General features: G+C 41.9%; 1 protein-coding gene across 3 annotated transcripts in view; it reads left to right on the top strand.

The window, feature by feature from the left end:
* Positions 1-23,765, top strand: part of usp6nl (USP6 N-terminal like) — a 126,454-nt gene that overhangs the window by 35,482 nt on the left and 67,207 nt on the right. The window contains exon 3 of one of the 3 annotated variants that reach the window (XM_039791342.1): positions 7,969-8,131. The exons of 1 other annotated variant lie outside the window; for it this stretch is intronic. In XM_039791342.1, coding sequence (XP_039647276.1) covers positions 8,068-8,131 — 64 coding nt within the window. In that variant the 5' untranslated portion in view covers positions 7,969-8,067. Of the gene's footprint in view, positions 1-7,968; positions 8,132-11,667; positions 12,312-23,765 lie in introns of those variants that run through there. One more of the 3 variants, XM_039791341.1, reaches the window with a different exon arrangement.

The following is a 23,765-nucleotide window of genomic DNA, read 5'->3' as shown; positions in this document are numbered from 1 at the left end:
AACACCTGATTGACTGCGTGATGTATGAATGTGTGTGTGTGTGTGTGAGAGGGATGGAGAGGGTGAGTGTGGAGCATTGTGGGTAATATTCGTTGACTCCCACGCTGGTGTCGCAGTCACCGGGACTGGGTCGTTGTAGATCTTCAGCTGTCTGCCGCTGCTTACGTCAAACACCCCGCTTCTTCTGCTCGGCCTCGGTCCTATGCTGCTTCACCAGCTGTTTGTATACCGTCGCCTTGTAAATAATACCACACACACACACACACACACACACACACACACACACACACACACTGATGTCTCTCTAATGTCTCTATAGAAGCTACTGAATCTGATCAGGCCTGTTTGCTGGGAGGCTGGGTTACGCAGGCCTGGGAGAGGTCTGGCCCTTAATGTGGAGCCCCAAGCAGACTGATTTATTGGACTTTGGTTCAGGCTATGTTTGGAGTGTTTTGTTTAAACTCTAGAGCATTTACTGCTTTATTTATTCCATGTTTATTTTGCCATTCAAACATTAGAAGGAAAGAAATAACTGAAACCATATTTGATATACGCTTAATGTTTATTTATAGGTCTGCAACTGACTTATTATTTTACAAAATTGATTTTCATGTAGTTTTCCAGATCCCTCACTGAAATATATAAGTGTATTGTTCTGTCCGAGCAACAGTTAAAAACCCATTTATAAGGGGGGAAAAGTATTCACATTTAAGAAGGTGGAACCAATCCATTTTTGGCAATTTAGCTTAAAAATTCCTAATTAGTGTTTTGGCAATCTAATTGAATGGGTTAATTGGAAGCAGTGAAATTCTACTGCTGCTATGTGTCTTTCTATTGCATGTTTGTACGTCCTGGAGGGACCCCTCCTCTGTAGCTCTTCTTCAGGTTTCTCCCATTTATTTCTTTAAAAAAATGTGAGTATTTGTATGTGTCCTCCTTTAAGAGGAGTGTGCTCTGCTTTATTATGAATTGAGATGTTTGTTTTTTTATCAGTTGCATTTGGAAAGCATACCATCATGATGGCAAAATATAGTTTGGATTGATGCCTCTATTCAGCTAATGTGTTCTTAACAACTGCGACTGTCCTCCACAAATTTGCCACGAGCCCACAGTGCATTAAAACATTTTACTGCATACAGTAGTGTAAACGAATACTGCAATTTCTTCCAAACTAAATCTTTGGTCTTCATGCAAAAAAATTCACAACATTCAAAGATCACTGTAGATTTGATGTGCAAAATTTCAGAATTTTATCTCAAAAAGTGAATTTTTCAAAAATGTTTGAATTGTGTCCCCATCTGCTTTTTTTTGTGTGTGTGGCATTTTTTTAGGCCTTTATTGTTGATAGGACAGCTTAGACTTGAAAGGGGAGAGAGAAGGGTAATGACATATTTATTTATTTATTTATTTTTTCATTAATTTACATGTAATATCATGTCTCTAGTACTGGGACTGCTTTTGATTTTTGACTGTGCAGGACTTTGGCTCAACTCTGTTGTTTTAAAATGTGCTTTATAAATAAAGTTGGATTGGATTGGAAATTTGCTGTGATGCACTTTTTTTGATTATATTGTATGTCTATACTGCATATATTGTTTTTTATGTGAGGACATTTACCCGGAATAAAGATCATCAAACAGGTTTGTTTGTTTGAGTTTTAGACCAAAATGTGAGTGAGCTTTTGAATAGAACATTTCGTTGTGAGGTGGAAACTTTCATAGCACGACATCTCACTAGCTGTGAAGGCCACTGGAACTCTGGCCAAAGTCAAATTGGCCAAAAAAGCTGCACACTTCAAACAGGAAATGACACGGGGAAGGGCCAACAGGAAGCGTGAGGCAGAGCCGTAATGTTGTTCTTGTGTGTTTTCTTTCCCGTCCGTTCCCATTCCCTCGCTCGCCGTGGCAAGGCCCCAGGCCTGAGAGAGGAAGGAGAGAGGAAAGAGAGTGAGAAAGTCAGAGAGAGGAGGGCGTTTTGGGGAACACCTCCCTCCCTCTCCCTCCCTCCCATCCCTCTGGTGGCTCCATCCACAGACATTAAACTGTCCTGAACTGCTTCCAACCTTTGAGAATGCTGACTCAAACCTATGTGCTTTATTGTGTTGCACTGTTGTTACGTGCAGCAGGGTTAAAATTCAGATATTAATGGTGTTTTATTGTTCTCAGTGTGGAAAACGCTGATTTTAAAATACAATGCAATACATAAGCCCTCTGCTGTTGGACTTCTTTCATTGGGTGGACAGAGGCATGTCGCCAATGGGATAATGTTGCTACATGTCTGTTGGAAGTGTAAGTAGGAAACTGTTTGCTATAAAATCTTTGTGAGGTGCTAATATATCGGTAATGTAAGACATTTTATTTTTGAGCCAATCTCCGCAGCACGGGCACCGCCAGATGACGGTCCTTTCAGGGGCCATGGTGGTGGAGTTTAGCCAGAGAAAGTGAGCGTCATGCGACGATGACAGTAGGGCTGCTCCCTCTTAGTCGATTAGTCGACTAATCGGTCGTTTTGGTCTTAGTCAACTTAGATTTCTTTAGTCGATTAGTCATGTTTGATGCTATTTTCATGCTGAATGACTTATTTCCAAGAAACGTACGAGCACATCTCTGGTAAACACAAGAATTAAGGGTTGACATTTTACCTAATAGATATCACCGTGAAACCTACTTTAATTACTTTCATTAAGGCAATTATTTGTTGTATTACACGTTTTCTGAAATGTTGTTTAAATATGCAAAGGAGGCATTATCTTATTCAATATATGCATCCTTTTGCATAACTCTTTGCGGAGAAACTCAGATTTACAGATCTGTCGATTAAATCAACTAATCGATTAGTCGATACAATTGAATGAGTGTTAGTCGATTAAGAATTTCTTCAATCGAACACAGCCCTAGTTGACAGTTAAGTTTAGGCACCAAAACGAATATTTAAGTTTAGAAAAAAAGACTGTGGCGTGGACTAAAACACTCCCCGAGGAACGAACGAGCGTTTCCTGGGTGAAGGTATTTTTGTTTTCGCCGCAAAGTTGTGCTATTTCATTTTGAAATTATTTTTCATTGAATGTTGAATATTTAAGTGTTTTGGCATGGCTGGCCGAGTGGCACTATATCCAGGTATTGAAAGGGGGATTTATTAATTGCATGTTTTGTTGTGCGTGATCAAAATCGCACCCTGACTATCGGGATTCATTAGCTTCACTACCGGCTATCGGTCTATCCCTACATGCACGGAGTTTAAATGTGAGCTCAATTAGGAGCTGACATGCATCTGCTCAAATATGGTGAGTTGTTCATGTTGATATTGTTCCCGTGGATGGTATCTTATTGGCATTCAGCAGCAGGACTCCATGAGTGCCGTGACGCACTCAAGCGCAGCAGGCAGCATTAATCAATGTGCCGAGCAATCAGCACCCAGCCTAATTCAATCACCCCTTCAACAGAATGCTGCCATTAGGACAACAGAGGAGTGTGTGTTCACACCGCTGTTAGGTCTGTGTGATTTGTGTATAGACAAGAGTGCGAACAGGAAGACGCTGCAGATAGAGAGTATTATGAAGAGGAGTGCTGAGTGAAATTAGGGTTGCCACTTTTGGCAACGTGGGGCCAGAAAGATGACAGTGGAGTTGGTTTTGTCATTTTCTTTGAAGGGAGTTGAAGAGCAGACAAAGAAGTGGCATCGAGTTGAAAAGACACTGACAGTGTGTTTTCCTGGTAGGCAGCAGAGATGTTCTTTCATTCATTCATTCATTCATGTTGTGTTAACTGGCGACAGTTCCCGACTAATTCTGAGCAATGGTGACAATGAGGAATTTAACGCTTCTGTGTTTCCTATTGAAGTCTCTTTTCTGACACTTTGTATCCTTTCCAAACTGTGTCCTTATTTTTTCTTTGGTAATATTTCACGTGTCTGCCATGTAATCTGCCAAAACTCTGGCTCTCACATTTTCTGTATTTGTAAATTAACGATTATCATTCTGCTAATGCTTACCATACACTAGAAGACTCTGAACAGACTTTGCAAAGACTAAAGTCTGACACCGTCTCACATCTAAAGACAATCCTCTCACATCTAACATTAAAGTCATACTATGTAAAGACTGGAGATCTTGCAGGGTCACACATTGCATAGTCTCGCTTTGCCAGACTCTCCTCCAGCGCGCTTTGGAGGAGGGTCTACTCCACATAGCATTCGGGGATGGGAGGAAAATGTGTTCTGTTTATTGGCATTTCTTTAATCATCAGAATCGTCTTGGCCGGTGCTAGGCACCGGAGAAAAGCCACTGTGCCGCTGCAAAATAGCCTCTGGAAGGAACTTGTTTTGGTGGAACATGTACGTTTTAAAAGTTGTTTTAGTCATGCAGCAGAAAACTCAGACTGGACAGCTAGCTAGCTGTCTGGATTTACCCTGCAGAGATCTGATAAAAGGTTAATCACAGTCCTCATAAATCGACCAGAGTTTAAAATGCCAACACAAGGAAGCCCAAGGCAACGGATATCTGGCCTAAATGAGTGAGTGAAAACTTTTCCGGCGGCAACAGAGCAATCCCGGAAGTGGAGCGTCAAGGATATAGACTACACATTGCAAGACTACAACTAGAGTCATTTTGAAAAATTAAACCAAGCTAGCTAGCTAGCTAGCTGCCGCTAGCGTTAGCTGGTAACTTAAGGGAAAGTTTGCAGATTTTCTGTTCTGCCGTATATGCAGATGAATGCCGGCAGTACCGGGAGGTCTGCGTTTACCCGCGTAAATCTCCCGTTGGATGAGGCTCTTCAGAAGGGTTGAAAATCGGCAACTTTCCCTCATTAGCGTTTAGCTTAGCAACCATCAACAACACTAGCTGTAGCCGTTTGCTGCTTCCTGTTTGGTCCTGGAGGGAGCGCACCCATTGGTTGTTGACAATGCTCACGTGATTTAACTTCACAACCAAGACTTCAAACTTACATAATATCAAATATCAGACAGGAAAAAGACTGACTCGGACCGAGTTTTATGACCACATTACACCAAACGATTGAGACAACGGGAGCGGGCCCCAACTCTAGCATGACTCTCATGATTTCATTCCCATATTGAAAATTAGTCTGCGACAGTGGAATCGCTTGGAAAGTCTTAAGGTGTCTTTAAAACCAATCGGGATCATCAAGGTTGAGCTTCAACTACTAAAGATCACCATGGCCCAAGCAGATGGCTAAAAAAAACTTCACAAACTCAAATCTGAATTTTAAAAATAAAAGTATGGACAAAGACTGAACCCTTGTTGAATGGACAAATTTAAATATGTAGAAAAACTTCCTCAGCTTCAATCTATAGAAGAAGCCTGTGAACCTACCGGCCCTGTTGAACAACAACAAAAATTAAACTATTTTGATAATTGATCATATACTCTCTGGCTTTATTTTCTCAAATGTGAGCATTTGCGGCTTTTCTTCATCATATGTGACCGCGTATAAAAAATCTTTTGGATTGTTGGTCAAAACAAAGCCGATTGAATACATCACGTTGGGCTCTGAGAAATTGTAGATGCCATTTTTTTTTTGTAATGATTAAGCATGGAAATAATCTGCAGATAAATATAATCATTAGCTGCTGCTCTAATTAACAGTGCTACAAAATGCCTGTATCCACATCTGCATCGACCTACACCAACCAGTCTTACATCATCTCTGCTCTCTACAGCTGTCACTGTTTTTTGTCAACCTTTGTGCAGTGTCTCCTCTCTCCAACACCAAGAATCGAACGCCCCATCGTAGCATTGACAGCGTCTCTGTTGCCAGTTAAAGTGAAGAAGGCTGCCACCAGGCTGAGCTCTTATCTGGTGTGTAGATTAAGGAGACAATGTATCAGCGACTCCGTCCGACTTACAGTATCTGTCTGTTCTCAATCAAGTGGGTGTTAAGGTGAAACGTGTGGAGGGCCCATTGATCTGGTGTTTTGGAGAAGGCCCCTGCATGACTTAGGGTTGGGTACCAAGACCCGGTGCAAATACGGCACCGATGCTTTAACGACCGGTATCTACCGGACCGAATAGCAACGCAAATTTTGGTGCCTCATTACGGTGCCACGTAAATGTCCCCGCTGCCCTCTGATGCTCCGAAACAGATGTTAGAGGCAACAGAAGCATCGCTGCATGTGATGCTAGTTAAAAATACACTTGACAGACGGTAACGTTAGCCTACCGTTAGCTAGCAGCTGGATTACACACGGTTAAATTGCTGACCGCTAACGCTAAACGCTATAAAGTGTGACTGTATTTCACTTTAGATGATTCCAACACTGGGACATACAACAGTCTGCAGCTGCCGTTGTCGGAAAACAACACAGACGGTGCGTTCACTTGAATTTCGCCTCGCCACCCTCATGGTGCATTCAAAGTTATTGTAAAATACCCTTTTACCATCTAGTGGTGGTTTTTGTCGTTTAACAGGAATTTACTGATGAAATAAGTTGTTATAAGTTATTGTTATTAGATTTTTAATAAATCATTTCATTTTGACCATATGGCCTTAGCAATAAACAAGCCATTTTTTAAAGCGCCCATATTATACTCATTTTCAGGTTCATAATTGTATTTTAAGGTTGTACCAGAATAGGTTTACATGGTTTAATTTTCAAAAAACACCATATTTTTGTTGTACTGCACAGCTCTCTCTCACTGCTGTAGATCCTCTTTTCACCTGGTTTCTGTTTTAGCTACAGAGTGAGACCTCTTTTCTTCTTCTTCTTCTGTACTATCTTTGATTGCACTCGCACATGCTCAGTAGCTCAGATGTGGATCATGTCAGCTAGCTAGCTCCATAGAAGTAAAAGACAGGCTGTTTCTCCAACTTCAGTCAGTTACAAGGCAGGATTAGCTGGGAGACTTCTAAATGAGGGCGCACATGTAAGTAGTTCTTTTGTAGATTATGGTGAACTTGTGTGTGTTGTAGCAGTGCTTTGCTATTGAGAACGAGGTACCATGCTAGTGTTAGCATTAGCGTTAGCATGCTAATGCTAACGCTACGAGCTAACGGTTGCGGTTAGCCAGCTCATTTCGGATTGTGACGTCACAGTCCGAGCCGATTTTGAACAGCTCACCAGGAGACTGAAGGCAGGACACATTCAGAAACCGTATCTCACTCAAAACAGCATGGATGGATTTTTGTTCAAAGTTTGTATGTGTGTGGAAGCACCAGAGACACAAAAGAACACCCCAAATACCAGAAAAAGTGTTTTTTTCATAATATGGGCACTTTAATCTCGTTTTATGCTCCTTTTTAAAAAAATAAAAAAATAAATAATAAAAAAATATATACAGTATATATTTTTTTAATCTTAAAAGTATCCTTTCAGGCACCGTTTAGACACTGACACCATTTTAAAAGTATAATTTTAGCACCGGTATCAAAAAATCCATTCAATACCCAACCCTATGCATGATTGGACCTATGGGTGCTGTCGGGAGGAGACTAAAAGGCTCCATCAATATCTTACTGAACCCTCCACCACTCTCCTATTACCTCACAGTTTCTATGTCTCTCACCTTACTTACTCTTTCCCTCTCATGTGGGACTCCTTAGATAAACCCCACTAGAAATGCAGAATGTACGACCACCAGAAAGATGTAGAAGATTACATAGGATTACAAAGTCCTTGGGAAGGCTCTTTCTTGTGACTGCTTGTAAGGTGACGAAAAGGTTATTCCAAACGGGCCACACAATGCAGCAGGATGTCATATGGCTTGTATCATTTGATGCAGATAGCGCACAAGCGAAATGATGAAAAAGACCCAAGTGGTAATAAACTAGAATGACCCTTTAAGTGATTATTATTATTAAACACAGTGAGTCCAAAACATATTATTAAGCTTAGCACACTGTAGGCTCTTACATTGGGGTCCCAGGAAAAAACTAGGGTCACCAGATGTTTAAAGATTAGGAAGGAGAAGATATATCTGATATATATCTGAAAGATATGTCTTTTTTTCAGATTTTTCCCAATCTTTTTTGGGCGGTGAAATACTGGATACTTCAACCGCTTCAGGCCTCTGAATGTCAAAACAATCGGTTGAACTGATCATCTCTTGTCATGAGAGGTCAGGTTGGAACCTACTGCCTTAGTCAATCAACAGCAACAATGGAAAATACAACCGGTACGTCTACATTTACATAGAAAACAATAAGTGTGGTTGTTTTCATGCATGCATGCAATGTGCCACTGGTGTGTTTCGTCTTGTTGAATCACTGATAAAGGTGGACACCATTATGTTTGTAAAAGGCCACACTTTCACCTCATGTAGTGGGGTCACAGCCTAGCAACAGTGGGTCTGAGGCATAGCAACAGCAGCTGCAGAGTCGGTCCAGCAATGCAGTAATTGGAAATTTTGACTCAGCGCCGGAGGATGGACTAACAAATATAGATACACTTCATCACAAGGATGTGTGTGATTGTATTGCTGCTGCTCCTCTTTGCATGCTGCATTGTCCTTGGGTAGGTGCAGTGTATGTGTGTGTACATACGTGTATCTATGATCACATTGTGGGTGTGTGCATATCATGGTGTGTTCACGTGCCCTAAAGGTGTGTGAGGTGGCGCTGCTCGAGGTCACTTCCTCTTCAGTCCACCTTCTGACTGGCTGGAATACAGACACAGGAGAACATTAGCCATGTCAGAATTCATTGACAACCAGCTGGATGTCATTTTAAGTGAAAGGTCAACATCGGCGTAATGGATTTGGAAAACTGACGTTGGCCTCGCCCTGGTGTAGATAAAGAAATAACCGTATGGGGGATGCATCGCCAATTGGAAGTATAAATGGACTGATTATAGCAAGATGATGCAGTTAGAGAGAGGAACGGGGATTAGTACTGTATGTGGACTGATTAGAGATGGCATAATGGACAGGGCGGAGTGTACATGAGACAAGAAATGGAGAGCTAACGAGAGAAGTGGGGAGTTACCAAACATTATGATGTGTGTATTGTACAAAGACATATTGGATATACTCTAATCTAATGAAAGGATTGGAGGATGTTTTTTTAAGATGACCTTTTGGCTATTTTATGCCTTTATTTGATAGTGATAGAGGAGAGAGGCAGGAAATGTGGGGAAAGAGAGTAGCGGAATGACGTGCACAGGCCTCTACAGTATTTCACTAGCATATGCCCTTAAAAAAAGATATGTGCGGACTGGAAAAAATCATTTACGAGCACATTGTGCGAGTAAAGATAGCAACCTACCGTAGTCTTTTTTCATTCCTTGCTAATCATTTAAAAAATTACAATCTCCACAAGCCGAAATGCGGCAATCGCAGTAGAGTTTTCTGTGAGGACCAACTAGTGTGAAGTGAGAGAAAGGTGAACGACACGGAATAAAGTAATAAAGTAGAGAAAATAATCTGACAGAGGGGGATTCGCAAGGTTCTAGCGAGGCTTCACTCTTTGCATTAACTGAGGCGGTTAGCATTAGCATGGCAGCTAGTAACGACAGGGCGGCTGAGAACGTTAGCGAAGCCACCGTGACCCTTCAACATCCACTGGCGTTAATAAATCTGTTTCAATGTTTAAAAAACATTTGTCGGTATTTTGAGGCCAATGCTTGGTGTCTTACTCAAATACTTAGGTCTCCCACTTCCCTTAACTGGCTCTCCGGCCAGCCGGGAATCAAACTGGGGACTCGCTACTCGGGGCCTTTGCGCCCTAACCACTCAGTTATTGGATTGCCCTCATCAATCTTTATTTTTTTCTGTAATTGAAACCTATAAGTCTTGATTTCTGAAAACAATATAGATATAGATACCCATGTTGGTCATCTTACTTTAAAAAAGTAATTAGTTACAGTTACAAATTACAAATTACTTCTCCCAAAAAGTAATTGAGTTAGTAACTCATTTACCACATTGTAAAAGTAATTAGTTACTCATCAAAGTAAGTGTGACGTTATTTTTTATGTAACGCTATTACGTTCTATAACATCTTTAACGTCCAATATGTTTATATTAACTGATTGAGGAATAAAAACACTATACAGTATTTTAGAACATTTGGTATTTATTTGAACTCAATAGATTGCAGCCTGCCATATGATATGCATAGAAATAAAAACATATAAAAAATTTAAAAATAAAAGTTTTTTTTCCTGCATGTTACATATACATTTCAATGAGCGAGAAGTAGTGCCGGTACTTCCAGTTCGAGAACGCTACCTTTGAATTTCCCTGACTCGTCGCTATTGTCGCTGTCTTGTGTTTAGTGGTAGTCAGAGCGTGCAGTGAGACAGAGTGAGCAGGGCATCCGCCCACCCAGCCAATCATCTTCTCATTTGCAACGGTGTCATCATCCCCCACCCCTGCTCTCTCCAGGCAGCTTATGTGTAGCCAAAGCCTGACACCTCGCACTTGATTCAACCAAATTGTAGTAACGCGCCACTTTACATTCTCAGTAACTATAACGGCGTTGCAATGATGGGAAAAGTAATTAATTAGATTACTCCGTTACTGAAAAAATAACGCCGTTAGTAATGCCGTTATACAACGCCGTTACTCCCAACACTGATAGATACTAGAAATATGTCTGGTATTTTGGAAAACAAAATAATAGCTTTGACTAGAAGATAGTAAGATGTTTTATTTGTATAAAGAGCCACAAATGTATGCATGCCACCTTCCACTGATGGCTTTTGTTCCTGCAGGTGACCAAAGTAAGATGTTGACTTGTGTTGTGTATAGGGAAAAGCTAGCAGGGCCTGGGATGGATCCCTGAGGAACCCCACATGAGATACCAGCTTTAGAGGATGAGAAATTACCCAAATCGACTGAAAAAGACCTGTAAAAGTTAAACCAGTGTAAATCTGTAGAATTAATGCCAACCACGTCGTGAAGGTAATTAATTCAGGCAGTGTGATTTTCAGGATCAAAGGTCCAAAAGAAGTAATATAGTGCCTGCCTCTAATGTCATGAGTAAATCATTGAAGACTCTCAACAGAACTAAATTGGTTTCTTTTCTTTTGCACGTTACAACATGAATTTTCTTTGCAATTATTATTTTTTTTTAAACATCATCATGATAACAGACTCGCTGAGGGAGTAAAGGTTGTGGCAAAGACAAAATGTGAGAGGGTGCAATCGGAGGATGACAGTGTTACTGATGCTGCTGGGGAAAAATCATCACTAGGACACACACACACACACACACACACATCTCATGTCTTGCATTTACCCCTTTACATTCTGCTCATGTTCTCACCGTCACAGTAAATGTACACCAGCAGAAATACAGGGTGGGTGACCGAGGCAGAAAGCGACACAATGAGAAGGAGGAGGTAGGGGGTGCAGGAAAGCACAGAGAGGAAGGGAGGGAAGAAGATGCTGGAGGGTGAGTGAGTGGAAGCGCTCATTATTAAGAATTTAAAGGATGTGAAAAGAGGACAGCGAGTGAAGTAGCCAGCCTTTGCAGGACTGAGGGAGGAGAGAGGCTGATGCGAGAGAAAGAAAGAGATGGCTAGGAGAGGACAAGAGAGTCAGAAAAGGAGATGAGAGAGAGTTGTGGACAGTTGAGAAGCATCGTCACCAGTCAACTGTGCATGTATTGATCCCCGACAGCAAGGTGGTTTGTCTGCTGGAGCCACAGAAGAAGAAAAAAGATTTTTTTTTTTTTTTTTTAAAGGAAGAAGCTTCTCTGCTGCTGACTGCCAAATGAAGAGTGTGTGAAAGCACTCCAGCGGAGCAACACAACACACACATCACACGCGAGACGAACACATTCAGTTTGCAGAGATACGGCGCTGCCAGCGAACATCCTCCGCTACTTTCAGCAGCTGCCAGTTTGTTGAGTTGAGATTTATAGGCTGTTTCATGTGGACCAAAGGCAGCATTCGAAGCAGCTGGAGCACTTATTAGGTAGAGTGTGTGAGTGTTCGCTGATGCTGTACATCTGTGCTTGGAGACCGGCTGTTTATGGTATAGTAGTATCTGAGGAGTGCCGGAGAGTTTGTAAGCATGTGTTGAAATCTGGAGGAAGAACATCAGAAAGATAAAAGGAGAAGAAGATTTAAAGGAAAAGCTGTGGGTTTTTTTTTTCTCTCCACCCGGAGAAGAAGCTCTCATACAAGATCCCTCAGGAGCATGGATTCATGATGGGGATTAGGGGATGAGTCCCGAGGAGGAGCCAGGGAGGCATGCGGTTGTGGAGGGTGAGAGGGCAAGAATGGGCCACCCCTGCCCTGTGCCGCGTCCGGCTGCCTCTACCGCTGCCTCCCTGTGAGCATGCAGGTCCTACAGATCGTCAAGGAGCTGGTGTCGCCGTCCAGACGCAGGGCAGCGGCCAGATTTGGAGGTGTGTGCACGTACGGTACATCACATTTGTTCATGCAATGACCCATTTAAGCCGCTGTCTTAGCCAGTAATTGTAATTTCTCAACTCAGACAAAAGACAGTCAGTGTCCATCTGCTATATCATGGACGTGATCAATCTACAGAATCAAACTAAATTTTAGGGGTGAAGGGCAGCAGTCCAATAGATTTCTGAGCTCTTTATGAATGTTTGCGGTAGGGTTAGACCAATATAAGAGGCATACAAGCCTTTTATTAAAACTGGTTATTGGCCAGTTATGTAGTCCTCCCCTGATATTTGAATTTCTGCTGTTGTACCGTTCATGAATGTCAGTTTGTTAAACCAAGAATAAAAGCTTCCACGCCTTGCTGTCAGAAGCGGTTAATCATCCTGTAACATCTTCATTAGTTCAATCTAGGTTTCAGTGGAGAGGATTAGGCCGGCTACACACTGGCTGCGTGACACGCACGTCTCAGGCGCGACTCGAGCCGCACCGAAAACGCGCGCAAGCTAGAAATAGAACCAACGCCTATTTTTCACGCAACACGCAAGCGTGTTGGAAGCGTTTCCAGGCAAAATAGAATAGGAAAAGATGTATATGTCATTTTGACATGAATACATATTAATAAATTGACATTTTGATGTTTGAAAGTCTCTAGGTTTTGACATAAATGCAGATATATAAATGTAATAAAAACAATAATCAAATATTGCGCCTTTCAATACAGAACGAAATATTCTGTAGCCTATTTTGCCGTCAATACTGCCGACGTTGTCTTTGCTGTAATCAAATCAGTGTATAGGGTTGAAGAACACGCTATTATTTAATTTTATCAATGGGAAACATACATGTGTACAGACAAGGCTAGCAACTGCAGCGCCGCGTCAGACACGTTTCTGGTGTGCAAAGACACAGAAAACGCCACGCAGCCGCCACGCAGCTGACACGCAACAGAAAAGCCACGCTCACGCCACGCAGCCAGTGTGTAGCCGGCCTTAGTGGTTTGCATCCTGAGTCCGAGGCTTTTTCACTCTGGGGTCACAAACATTTATTAGAGTTTTGCTCTTAAAGGTTTCAGAACCTTAAAACAAACTAGTGCATACGAATGATTTCTGAGCTCTTTATGAATGTTTGCGGTAGGGTTAGACCAATATAAGAGGCATACAAGCCTTTTGTTAAAACTGGTTATTGACCTGTTATGTAATCCTCCCCTGGTATGTTTGTTAAACCAAGAATAAAAGCTGGCACGCCTTGCTGTCAGAAGCGGTTAATCGTCCTGTAACATCTTCATTAGTTCAATCTAGGTTTCAGCGGAGAGGGTTAGTGGTTTACATTCTGAATCAGAGACTTTTTCACTCTGGGGTCACAAACTTTTAATAGAGAGTTTTGCTCTTAAAGGCTTCAGAACGCTCAAAACAACCTAGTGCGTACGAAGTAGGGGTGTCACAGGCTCGATTTAAAATCATAATTGATTGAAGTGAGCTTTCGATTTCGACTATTGAATTCAAAGCTTGACTGAGTTATTTCAGACATCACGGCCACTGCTGGAGTCGGAGATGACGGAGACACAACCAAACTGAAAAATCCTGCTGCTTCACTGGAGTCACCGACGGGGCAACATTTTGCTTCCCCCGCGACTGAGTTATGTTAACAAACAAGGAAGGTAAAGCATGTTGTCTCCAACAGGACTCCATGGTGCCTTCAGGCGCACCTCGTTAAAGTAATGGCGCATTCAATCGCGTCTCGTAAACTCCGAGGAAGTCGGAACTGTTGTTGCAACTTACTCTTCTGCCATCTAGTGGCTTTCACTGTGGAATTGCCGTCCCTGTCAAAAAAAATGCTTAAATTGAATTGTGACCTTTTTATAAACCGGATCGTGGATTTGGAGAATCGTGATACCCCTAGTACGAAGTGTTGATCCATAAACAACGGCAAAATTGTTTTCTGCTCAGTCCAAATGGCCATACTCAAAGGCGGGATGAAAATCCTTGCGCCATAGACAGGGACTGAATGCAATGAATTCTACAAATAGCGAATAACGTGTGTGTGATGAATGAAAAATTGTTCATTATCACGTTCACACACCTAGCCGGCCAATTGCTGCAGGAAGTTGCTGTGCTAATCGGATTGTCTGTTTCGCAAAGCTGCAGTCTTTGTTGGATGCAGCCCCCACCCCAGAGCCTGAACTTTCACACTAGCTAGCTAGTTAACGTCTGCACAGTCGGTTAGTTAGTTTTTGTTGTTGTTAATAAATAACGACTGCGAAAAGAGTTGCGTGTGTCGGTACACGATCCGTTCTGCCTGCACGATCCGTTCTGCGCATGCGCAAGATAATACTGTTTTACCGAGGATATGCCCTGCACGATCTGTTCCACGCTAGCCTATGGCTAGCCTCCACCGGGAAGCTAACGTCAGTTTAGCTAACAGCTAATTCGGCTAACCGCTAGCTGACAGCTAGATTCAGTCTAAAATAACGTTAAGTCAAACTTAATGGGAAAAGCAGGCTACAGCTAAATTAAGACTTTACAGTAATAACAATAAAGACGAATATTGAGTGATTGTATTTTAAATGAGCACAAGCAAACTAGAACTGACGTAACAGCTGTTATATATGTTAACGTTTATTTTCAAGTTTTATTTTGAGGGTCTTTTAAAGTTATTACATGCTGTCTCAGCTAGCGGTTAGCCGAATTAGCTGTTAGCTAAACTAACGTTAGCTTGGCTGTCGACCGGAAGCGTGGAACAGATCGTGCAGTGCGCATCGTACATGCACGAACATTTTGCGCATGTGCAGAACGGAACGCGCATGTGCAGAACGGATCGTGTAGGCAGAACGGATCGTGTACCGACGCGTATAAAATGTGGCGAAAATTTGTTTTCCGATCAGCCTGATGGTACTCTTAAAAAGTCGCCCTAGTCCCTGTCTGATTATGTAGAACTAGGAGCTCTGTTTCACATTCATTATCACATCTGCTGATAATCATTGTCATCGGCCTACAAAAGGAAAACAACCTGTAGCTCATTTATTCGTTCGTTAATAATGTTGTGGACAGAGCAGTTAAAAGGCCAACGTGTCAATTTCGATACTTAAATATTTGGCTTTTCTTGACACGGAAATGTTTCTCTTTTAATAAGGAAGTTGTACTCTATGTCATTGTGGATGAGGTTGAACTTCTCCATGTGCCTGCGTGGCGTTTGACTGAATAGGAGGGACGTTCACCCCCCTGGAGTCACCGCTGTAATAGCCCTGTCGCCGTGGGACGCCGAGTGTACTGTATGTGCGCCTGTGCCATGCAGCTGCATTTCTCTGGTGTGCAATGAATAATGAAGCATGGTGCCCGGGGTAATGGAACGCTCCGTGACCCCCGACCCCTCGTCCTGTCTCCTGATTGTGTCAGCTTGTGCGTGATAGCCTCGATCTGTGTTGCAAAACACGAGCGCTGTTTTTACTGTCGTCGCCACAAGTTTACCCAAGCTTTTTTTTCTGCAGGAGGAAGAAAAGCCACAGCTTGTTGACTTCTCGCTTCAGTGCTTAAGTAAAAAAGGAGTCTCTGTTTTTCCAGAGGGGCAATTTGCATAAATTTAACGAGGGGTTGATGGGCAGGTAAATTGGTGCTTCTTGCTGATTTCTCCTAAAATTTGTTGTAATTAGGACATTGATGATAATTCATGATTATATTTTCCGGAGCACTTTTCATTCTCCAGTCATATCGCCAGGCCTGGGTGTACTTCTAATTTTGTGTAGGACGTGTACGACTGTGCGTTTTTGGATTTAATTGCTTTTCAGTTTTCTACATTTCTCCTGGATTGGCTTAAAAAGAAAAGTTTAAAGTGATATTCTCATGAAATGATCTAGCTTTAGCTCTGTTTGAGCTGGAAAACAGTTGTCTCTATAATATAATAATGACAGTAAAACCATTATATCTGCTACCAGCTCCCAGCCATCTAAAATTGAAGCATTTATGTGATGGAAGCCAGAGTAAAAACCGGAATATACCTCCTCTAAAGGCCTTTCTACAGTCGCCGCAGCCGACCTTCCACGCGCCAATGTGATGTCAAAATGACGTAGATCTTGCTGGCACGTCAGGATTTTAAGATTTTAAGGACTCTTATTTTTTTCAGCGGCGCGCGACAAAGCGGAAACAGGAGGCATGGACGAGTTCGAGGACAACCGGATGCCAGGACTCTGAGTGACTGCAAGTCTCTCTTGTAAACTTACTGGGTTAAGATGAGTTATTTTATGGCGAATGAAAGACTTGTTTCCGACGAAGTAGGTCATCGAATCAAATCGAAACATTGACGCCAATGCTGCTGCCAGTTCTGCCGTCGTTTACCTTTTTCTACTTCTTCTAGTCCGAAGAAATAGCAGAGTCTGTAACCTTTCCTCAGTTGCGCCACCTCTGTTCAGGAGAGAAAAACATGATGGACTCTTCAGAAGAGGTCATTATCTTCACTCGAGTTTCTGCTCGCGAAAGTCGCCGGACGCCACGATCTTCTGAACATAGCCATACTGAGAAATCCAGAGAGAGTTGTGTGGAGCTGGTAGTCTTAATTAGCTTTGTAGCAACTCATTTGGCAACGGCTTGAATGTAACGGACGTTCATTAATATCAAAAAGTTACGCACTAAAGCTTCAAAGATCGTGAATTTCCTATTATCTTACTTCATGATACATCGGTACAGTAGCCCAGGCAGTTGGTATTCCTGCTGAGTTTTAATATATATTTGTTGCAGTAGTATTAGCATTGTAGTAACGTTAGCATTGTAGCGATGACAACCAGCTGGTTGCTAGCAATACGTAACGTTCTTTTTTTCATTCAAACAGACTTTTAGTTCGACAAGGCTGTCTGATTTTGTGTGCCTATGTTTTCCTTTGTATTCTCATGTCTTTTATTTATTGTTTTTCACTTTATTGTGAAGCATTTTGTGATTTTTAAATGTGAAAAGTGCTATTTAAATAAACTTACTTACTTACTTATTTGAACTAAACTAAACAGAACTTTTTAAGCAGCAAAGTGTATGACTGGAGTAGAAAACTTACCAAATAATTTGTGACAGGCCAGATAGAAACTGATAGAAAGGCACTATATATCAACACCAACAGCAAATTGTCTGCAAAACGTGTACACCGTTGGCATCATGTTGTGGTGACACAATTTCGCTTGGAAACCGCTGCACGTCGCAGATTCAGCGGAGTTGCAATTGGAAAAAAAAGCTGCCTCTGGGAAACCCAGCGTTAGAAAAGGGTTCACCTTTTAATGGTTTTCATTCAGGTAGAAAAGGCTTGTTGTCTTGTCTCCTGCCAGCTGGCTTCGATAACAGCTTTAATGTATCAACTAACCCACTAGTGCACTCATGGAGGACCAATTAAACCACACAAGCATGCGCTGCAGCATGCATTCCTTTGGGAAGTTTGGGTAAAAGTCGCTTTTGTCCTGAATCATTGCCGGTAAAGGTTTGATGGAGGCACATGTTACAGGCATACAGGTGTTTTTTTTGTTTTGTGGACAGTGAACTGAACAATTTTTTTTGAACAAGGTCAGATATGTCATTGGGCCCTATTTTAACAATCTAAGAGCACAGCGTGAAGCGCCTGGCGCAGGTGTGTTTAGGGTATGTACGAATCCACTAGTTTGACGGCGGAAAAAAGGGTCTGTGCGCCGGGCGCATGGTTCAAAAGGGTTGTACTTAGTGTCTTCATTAATTCATAGGTGTGTTTTGGGCGTAACATGCAATACACCAATCAGAGTGGCATCTCCCATTCCCTTTAAAAGCCAGGCGCGTTTGGACCTTTGCGCATTGCTATTATGATGGCGGATTTGCACCGTAATATTTTTATTTGTAATCTTTTACATGTTTGTGTGCTGCTGTGCATAAGCCTAGGCGCAGTTTTACTAATTTGCTGTTAAAATAACAATGAAATGCTGCGTTATTGACTTTAGACCAGGTTTTTGTTGGTCAATGGCGTGATCACTTTCTGCTGCCTCAAGATAGCAATACGCCAAGAATGCACCTGAACACACCTCCCTGTAAGACCAGCACACCCATGGGCACACAGATGGGCGCAGGTGCAGTCGCTATTTAAACGACGCGGGCGCTGGACAGGAAATTGACAACTGCATCGGTCTTAAACTAGCAAAAACACTTGCGTCGGGCTTTGGGGCCCTCAATCTTACACCAGTGATCACAGTAGCTTAATGTTACAGCTAAAGAACAAGTCAACCTTTGACCTGATACACAGATTACTCCGCGATCTCTTTAATGGACTAGCACAGAGGAGTCAACGACACTGGCCTGAAACGCTGAGCTTAATAGGAATTGGGAAAATTGAATCAGTGCTGAGACAGAGTTGGCATAAATTGTTAATTTTTTTTTTTCCAGTAGCAAACTTATCACACTGTTACGCTGTTATTGACCAATTTAAAAACATTATCACATTCAGTTGCCTTTCTTTATTTACTTGGAGACGACGCTTTATCATGTTTTAACATTACTATTATCAGTCCTTCCAGAATAATGAATAATGAGTTTTTTTGTGATTGTTGCGGGCAAAAATCCTTGATTATGCGGCACGTTTTCTTAAAAAATGTGATGGAATATGCGGGACATTTATGCAATTTTATGCGATGAAATTGCGGGATCTTGCAAAAAACTGTCATTTCATTACGTTCCCATGACAACAGGGGAAAATGGCTGCTCTTGTGTGAAGTAAACACAACATTTTTCAACTTTCTGCTAAGATATATTATGTGACTTTTTTGCAACGAAAATACGGGGATTATGAAATCATGCAAGCCCCGCATATTTTGTGCGGAAATCGGCAATTTATGTGGCGAAAGTGCGGCGTATTTGAAAAAATGCGGCCCCCGCATAAATATGCGGACTTTGGCTGATTATGCATTGAATTATGCGATCGCATAATCGCGTTTTTCTGGAGGGACTGTATTATGGGGTTAAACTCAGAGACATGCCCAACCTTCACACCTGCTCTGTAACAACACCACTTATACGTTAGACTTATACAGCACATACCAAACACGCACTGAATGACTGTGATATGAATGATGTAAACTGTGAGTGAGTGATATATTCCTGAAGTGGAGAGTGTTTTTATGATGTGAGTGAAGTAATGCTTTCATGTATTATTGTGTATATATTTTATGAATTTTTGTAAGTATAACATCAACCTGTCCAGGGACTGCGGGTGGAAATTAGCATTTTTTGCTATAACCTGGCACATGACATCTCTTCTTTTATAGACTAATGTTTTTTGTGCTCTGTCCCTGATTAAATAAAGAAATTAAATTAAAACACCAAGACGTTTTAAATAAAGAAGATTGAATAGTAAAAGTAAACTGAAACTACTATTGGCTGCCCAATATAAACTACAGTGCAGAGGCTGCCAGTCTTGTTGCCACTGGTCTTGTTTGTTACCGTGACAACTGTAATGCCACTATATTCATGTTGTAATGATTAATTGATTCTTAAATCTGCTCCAAGTGGAAGCTATAACACGAACCAACCTGCACTCAGCCTCCAGCTCCAAACTGGTGCCATTACCAGCAGTGGAATGTAGCTGAGTACATTTACTCAAGTACCGTACTTGAATACAAATGTTGAGGTACTTGTGTCTTTTCTTTTCATGCCACTTTCTACTTCTGCTCCACTACCATTTCAGGGGGAAGTATTGTACTTTTTACTCCACAGCTTTAGTTACTAGTTACTTTACAAATTGAGTTTTGAACACAAATGTTTTATTATATATATTTTTTTTAAACTACCCAACAATATCACGTCCTGCAAGTACAGCTGACATGATTAGCCGATGAAACACTTGGACTGGACTGTGAGGATTTTTCTGAACTGAGTACTTTTACTTTTAATACTTTAAGTTAATTTTCCTGATGGTACATAACGTACTTTTCCTATTTCAATGCTGGACTTTGACTTGTAACGGAGTATTTTTTTTGCAATGGGGTATTAGTTCTTTTCTTTTTCAATATTTTATTTTCTTTTTTTAATTTTACAGCAGTGACAACACACAAATGAGCATGTCACCACCATACAATTTTACTATGTAGTTTGCAAAGTAACATTAGTCTTTCAGACCATATGTGACAATATTTAACATATCACGAGTGAGGTAGAATGATGTATAGATAAAAAGTATATATACATCTCTTACTCATCTATACAGACGGGTCCAAATTCTCAAGAAGAGTTTGTTCTTCATATTAACCTTATGCAGGCGCAGCCTTTCCATCTGTATAATATATACACCATTTCCATATTAAGCCATTGTTTAAAACAGGGTGGATGGATAGACTTCCAAGACAGGAGAATGAGCTTCTTAGCAACCAGCATTGCTACATGCAGAGTGGCTTGTAAATAAAACTCCTGTAGAGCAACCAAAGATGGCAAGCGCGTGATCGAATGTCTCTGGAGTATGCTTTAGAGAGCCACCTGAAGATCTCTGTAATGATATAGTGTAGGGCAGAACCAGAAAATGTGTGCTAGTGATCCTTCAGCCGAAAGGCATTTGTCACATTTAGGAGACACCGATGGGAAGATGTAGCCTGGGAAAATCCTGACGAACTTCCGGCAAATTTGAGATTTGCTCTCCCAAGAGCCCATTCAAGCCCCTTTGCAATTTTTCCAAATCGAGGCACCAATCGCGACCGTTGAGGCGGGCTTTAGACGATGACGATAGCGCAGCGACGGCAAGCAGCTTTTTGTTTACATTCGCACCGAAGCGCAGCAACCATTGACATATATAAAATGGACCAACAGTGCCCGTTGCTCTGGACGGAGACCAGTGAAGGATATTAGAAGCACTTTTCTGGTGATCACTTGCTTTACTGAGCAGCCTCCAACTGACAGAGACAACGTAAATGTGACGTGAGCAACCTGTCTGAAAGTTGGAAGTCTTCTGGTAGCTGTGCCAAGAGAAATCTCAATCATTCCCAATCTTACAGAGACGGAGAGCGTAGGTATATGTAAGGAGATAACATAGGCACAGGCTAATTATTGATGATTATTGATTGAATTATTAGTTAACATTAGTAATTAAACCTAAACAGCTAACGTAAGTCCAAACTGCCTGCGATCTTCTCCTGTACTATACGGTAATTCCTCTACTGTGCGACAGTAAGTCACTTGGTTATGACACAATGGTTAGCCTATTTTTATAAAAGCGTCTGCTACGGAGCCATAACGTGAGGTACAAGGTAATGGAGCCTTTTATACATTGTCGTGTTTCTTTAGAAATAAACAGTGGACAAATGGAGTCTTTAAACGCTTCAGATGTAAAGTTTTTCGCTGTCAAAGTGGCGCCAAAATGTATGCTAGTTAGTGGAATGCTAACGGGAGGTGATCTCTTTGTAGCGTCAAAATGGCGCCATAGGAGGTTTGAGTTCTGAAGCGAAGCTTACCCCCTTGGCAGCAACCCGTCGATGCCGCTGCGTCACCCGGATCGCTGGTCTGATTGGTTGAAGGACTATCCAATTGCGCCCAGAGGCGTTGAGCGGCGGCCGTTGGCGACGCCCCTTTGGAAATGGGCTGTGGATGAACCACTCTCAGTTACAACTGAGAAGGGTCTGGTGTCAACCAGGCTAGGGAAGATACGCCTCAGGTTTGTTTTTGAATAATGCAGTCTGTGCATCACTTGGGTATTAGATCTATACTTTTACGGAAGTTTGGGATCCGAGTTACTTTTTCCACTACTGGCCGTTTCTCACCGTTGTGTGTGTGTCTGTGTGTGTGTGTTAGAATTGATGACCAGTGTGTGAAAGTCATTGTACGGCAGGTAAGTGTGTGCAATCAGCTCTAAAGGCGCAGACACTTAACAGAGAGAGTGTTTCAGAGATTTCAGCTGCTTTTATCGACTGCCCCGGAACGATTCGCACTTTCCATTTGGCTGTCGTCTTTATCTCCGTCCATCAGTCGTGCACAGGAATTCACCTTGGCTCTTCTTTCGGCTCGGATCAATGCAGGCAGATTTAGAGATGGCCTCAAACTGATACACACACACACACACACACACACACACACACACACACACACACACACACACACACACACACAACTGACACATGCATAGATTCTCACACTCACTGCAATGCTATGCAGTGCTGAAGTGTGATGACTGGGTGTGATGTTGCCAGTGTGAGTCCCATGAGGAGGGTGCAGCACATTGCAATTGTAGTCACTGTATGAATGTGAATGTGTTGGAAAAGACGAATCATATTTTTGTAAGTTAAAGAAAAATCTGTCAGCATATTGACTTGTGGCTCAGCTGCAGTTAGCCTCGAGGCCTCAACCTCGGACCCTCCTTTAATAGTTTTAGGTTTTAGATGTTATGGTCTCAGAGAATATCTGAGTTGTTTTTTTTTTCACCGTAAATGTATACTACTTTATTCTCATAAATTCTGAAGTCATTTATTTCTTTTTTTCTTATTCTTTTTTTTTTAACTTACAATGGCCCCAATACGCCATCATAGAGTTATGTGTCTTTCTTTGCTGAGCAGTTTGGATTTATAACAAGTCTAAAAGAGAGACTCTATTGCAGACTTCTCCTGGTCAGCAGCAGCAGCAGCTCAGTATCTCACTGCATTATTCATCAGCCTTGATACACCTCTCTCTCTCTAATTCTCTCTCTCTCTCTCTCTCTCTCTCTCTCTCTCTCTCTCTCTCTCTCTCTCTCTCTCTCCCTGTAGCATCTTAACACTCAACTAAAGCATAAAAGAAACAAGGTTCACTCACATATTTTAATGCTGTGCCAGAAGCTTCAAACAAGGACACTTTTTTTTGTGTTTTGCATACCGGCTTGTGAATCCTCCGTAGGTAATATTTGACTGTGTGTTTATATTTATGTGTGGACCGGAGCTTGAAGGGGGAAAACCCGCATGCTGGTTAGTTAGGGAGGGAGCGGCAGACAGTCCATGCTCAGCGGGTGCTACAGGGCTGAAGCTGCCCGCTGACATCCGCACTGTGGCAGCCGGGCTAATTGCCTGTCTGTCCTCCCTAAAGGGCAACGCTGCGGTACACTTCAGACTGCTGCCGTCGGCCTTCATGACAGAACAGAGCGGAGTTGGATCTAAAAAAAATAAAAACGCCTCAGCTTTATTTGAACATCTGGGCTTGTTTTATATTTTTGCACTGCTCGTGTCAGATTTAGCCGAATGTATTGATCCCTGCATGCTGTTTCACACCTAGTCTTTTTAAATTATGTATCAAATGACTCTGTGTAGCCCCTCAAGCATCATTACTGAGTTCAGGCTGGTGTATGAAATGTGTGCTGATATGATGGACGTCCTTCACCAACTGCGGCTACCTAAAAACTGCCTGCAAGGGCTGAAACAAGTGAAACTGTCTCTGTCGTTGTGGAACGTGTTTTCTACGTGGCTGTAGGACTAGTCCGCGGATATTTTTTAAACTTATCTTTTCCTCTGCGTTTTG

The sequence above is a fragment of the Perca fluviatilis genome, chromosome 23 (genome assembly GCF_010015445.1).
Source record: "Perca fluviatilis chromosome 23, GENO_Pfluv_1.0, whole genome shotgun sequence".
Taxonomy (NCBI): Eukaryota; Metazoa; Chordata; class Actinopteri; order Perciformes; family Percidae; genus Perca; species Perca fluviatilis.
This window is presented reverse-complemented; position numbering and strand designations above follow the sequence as displayed.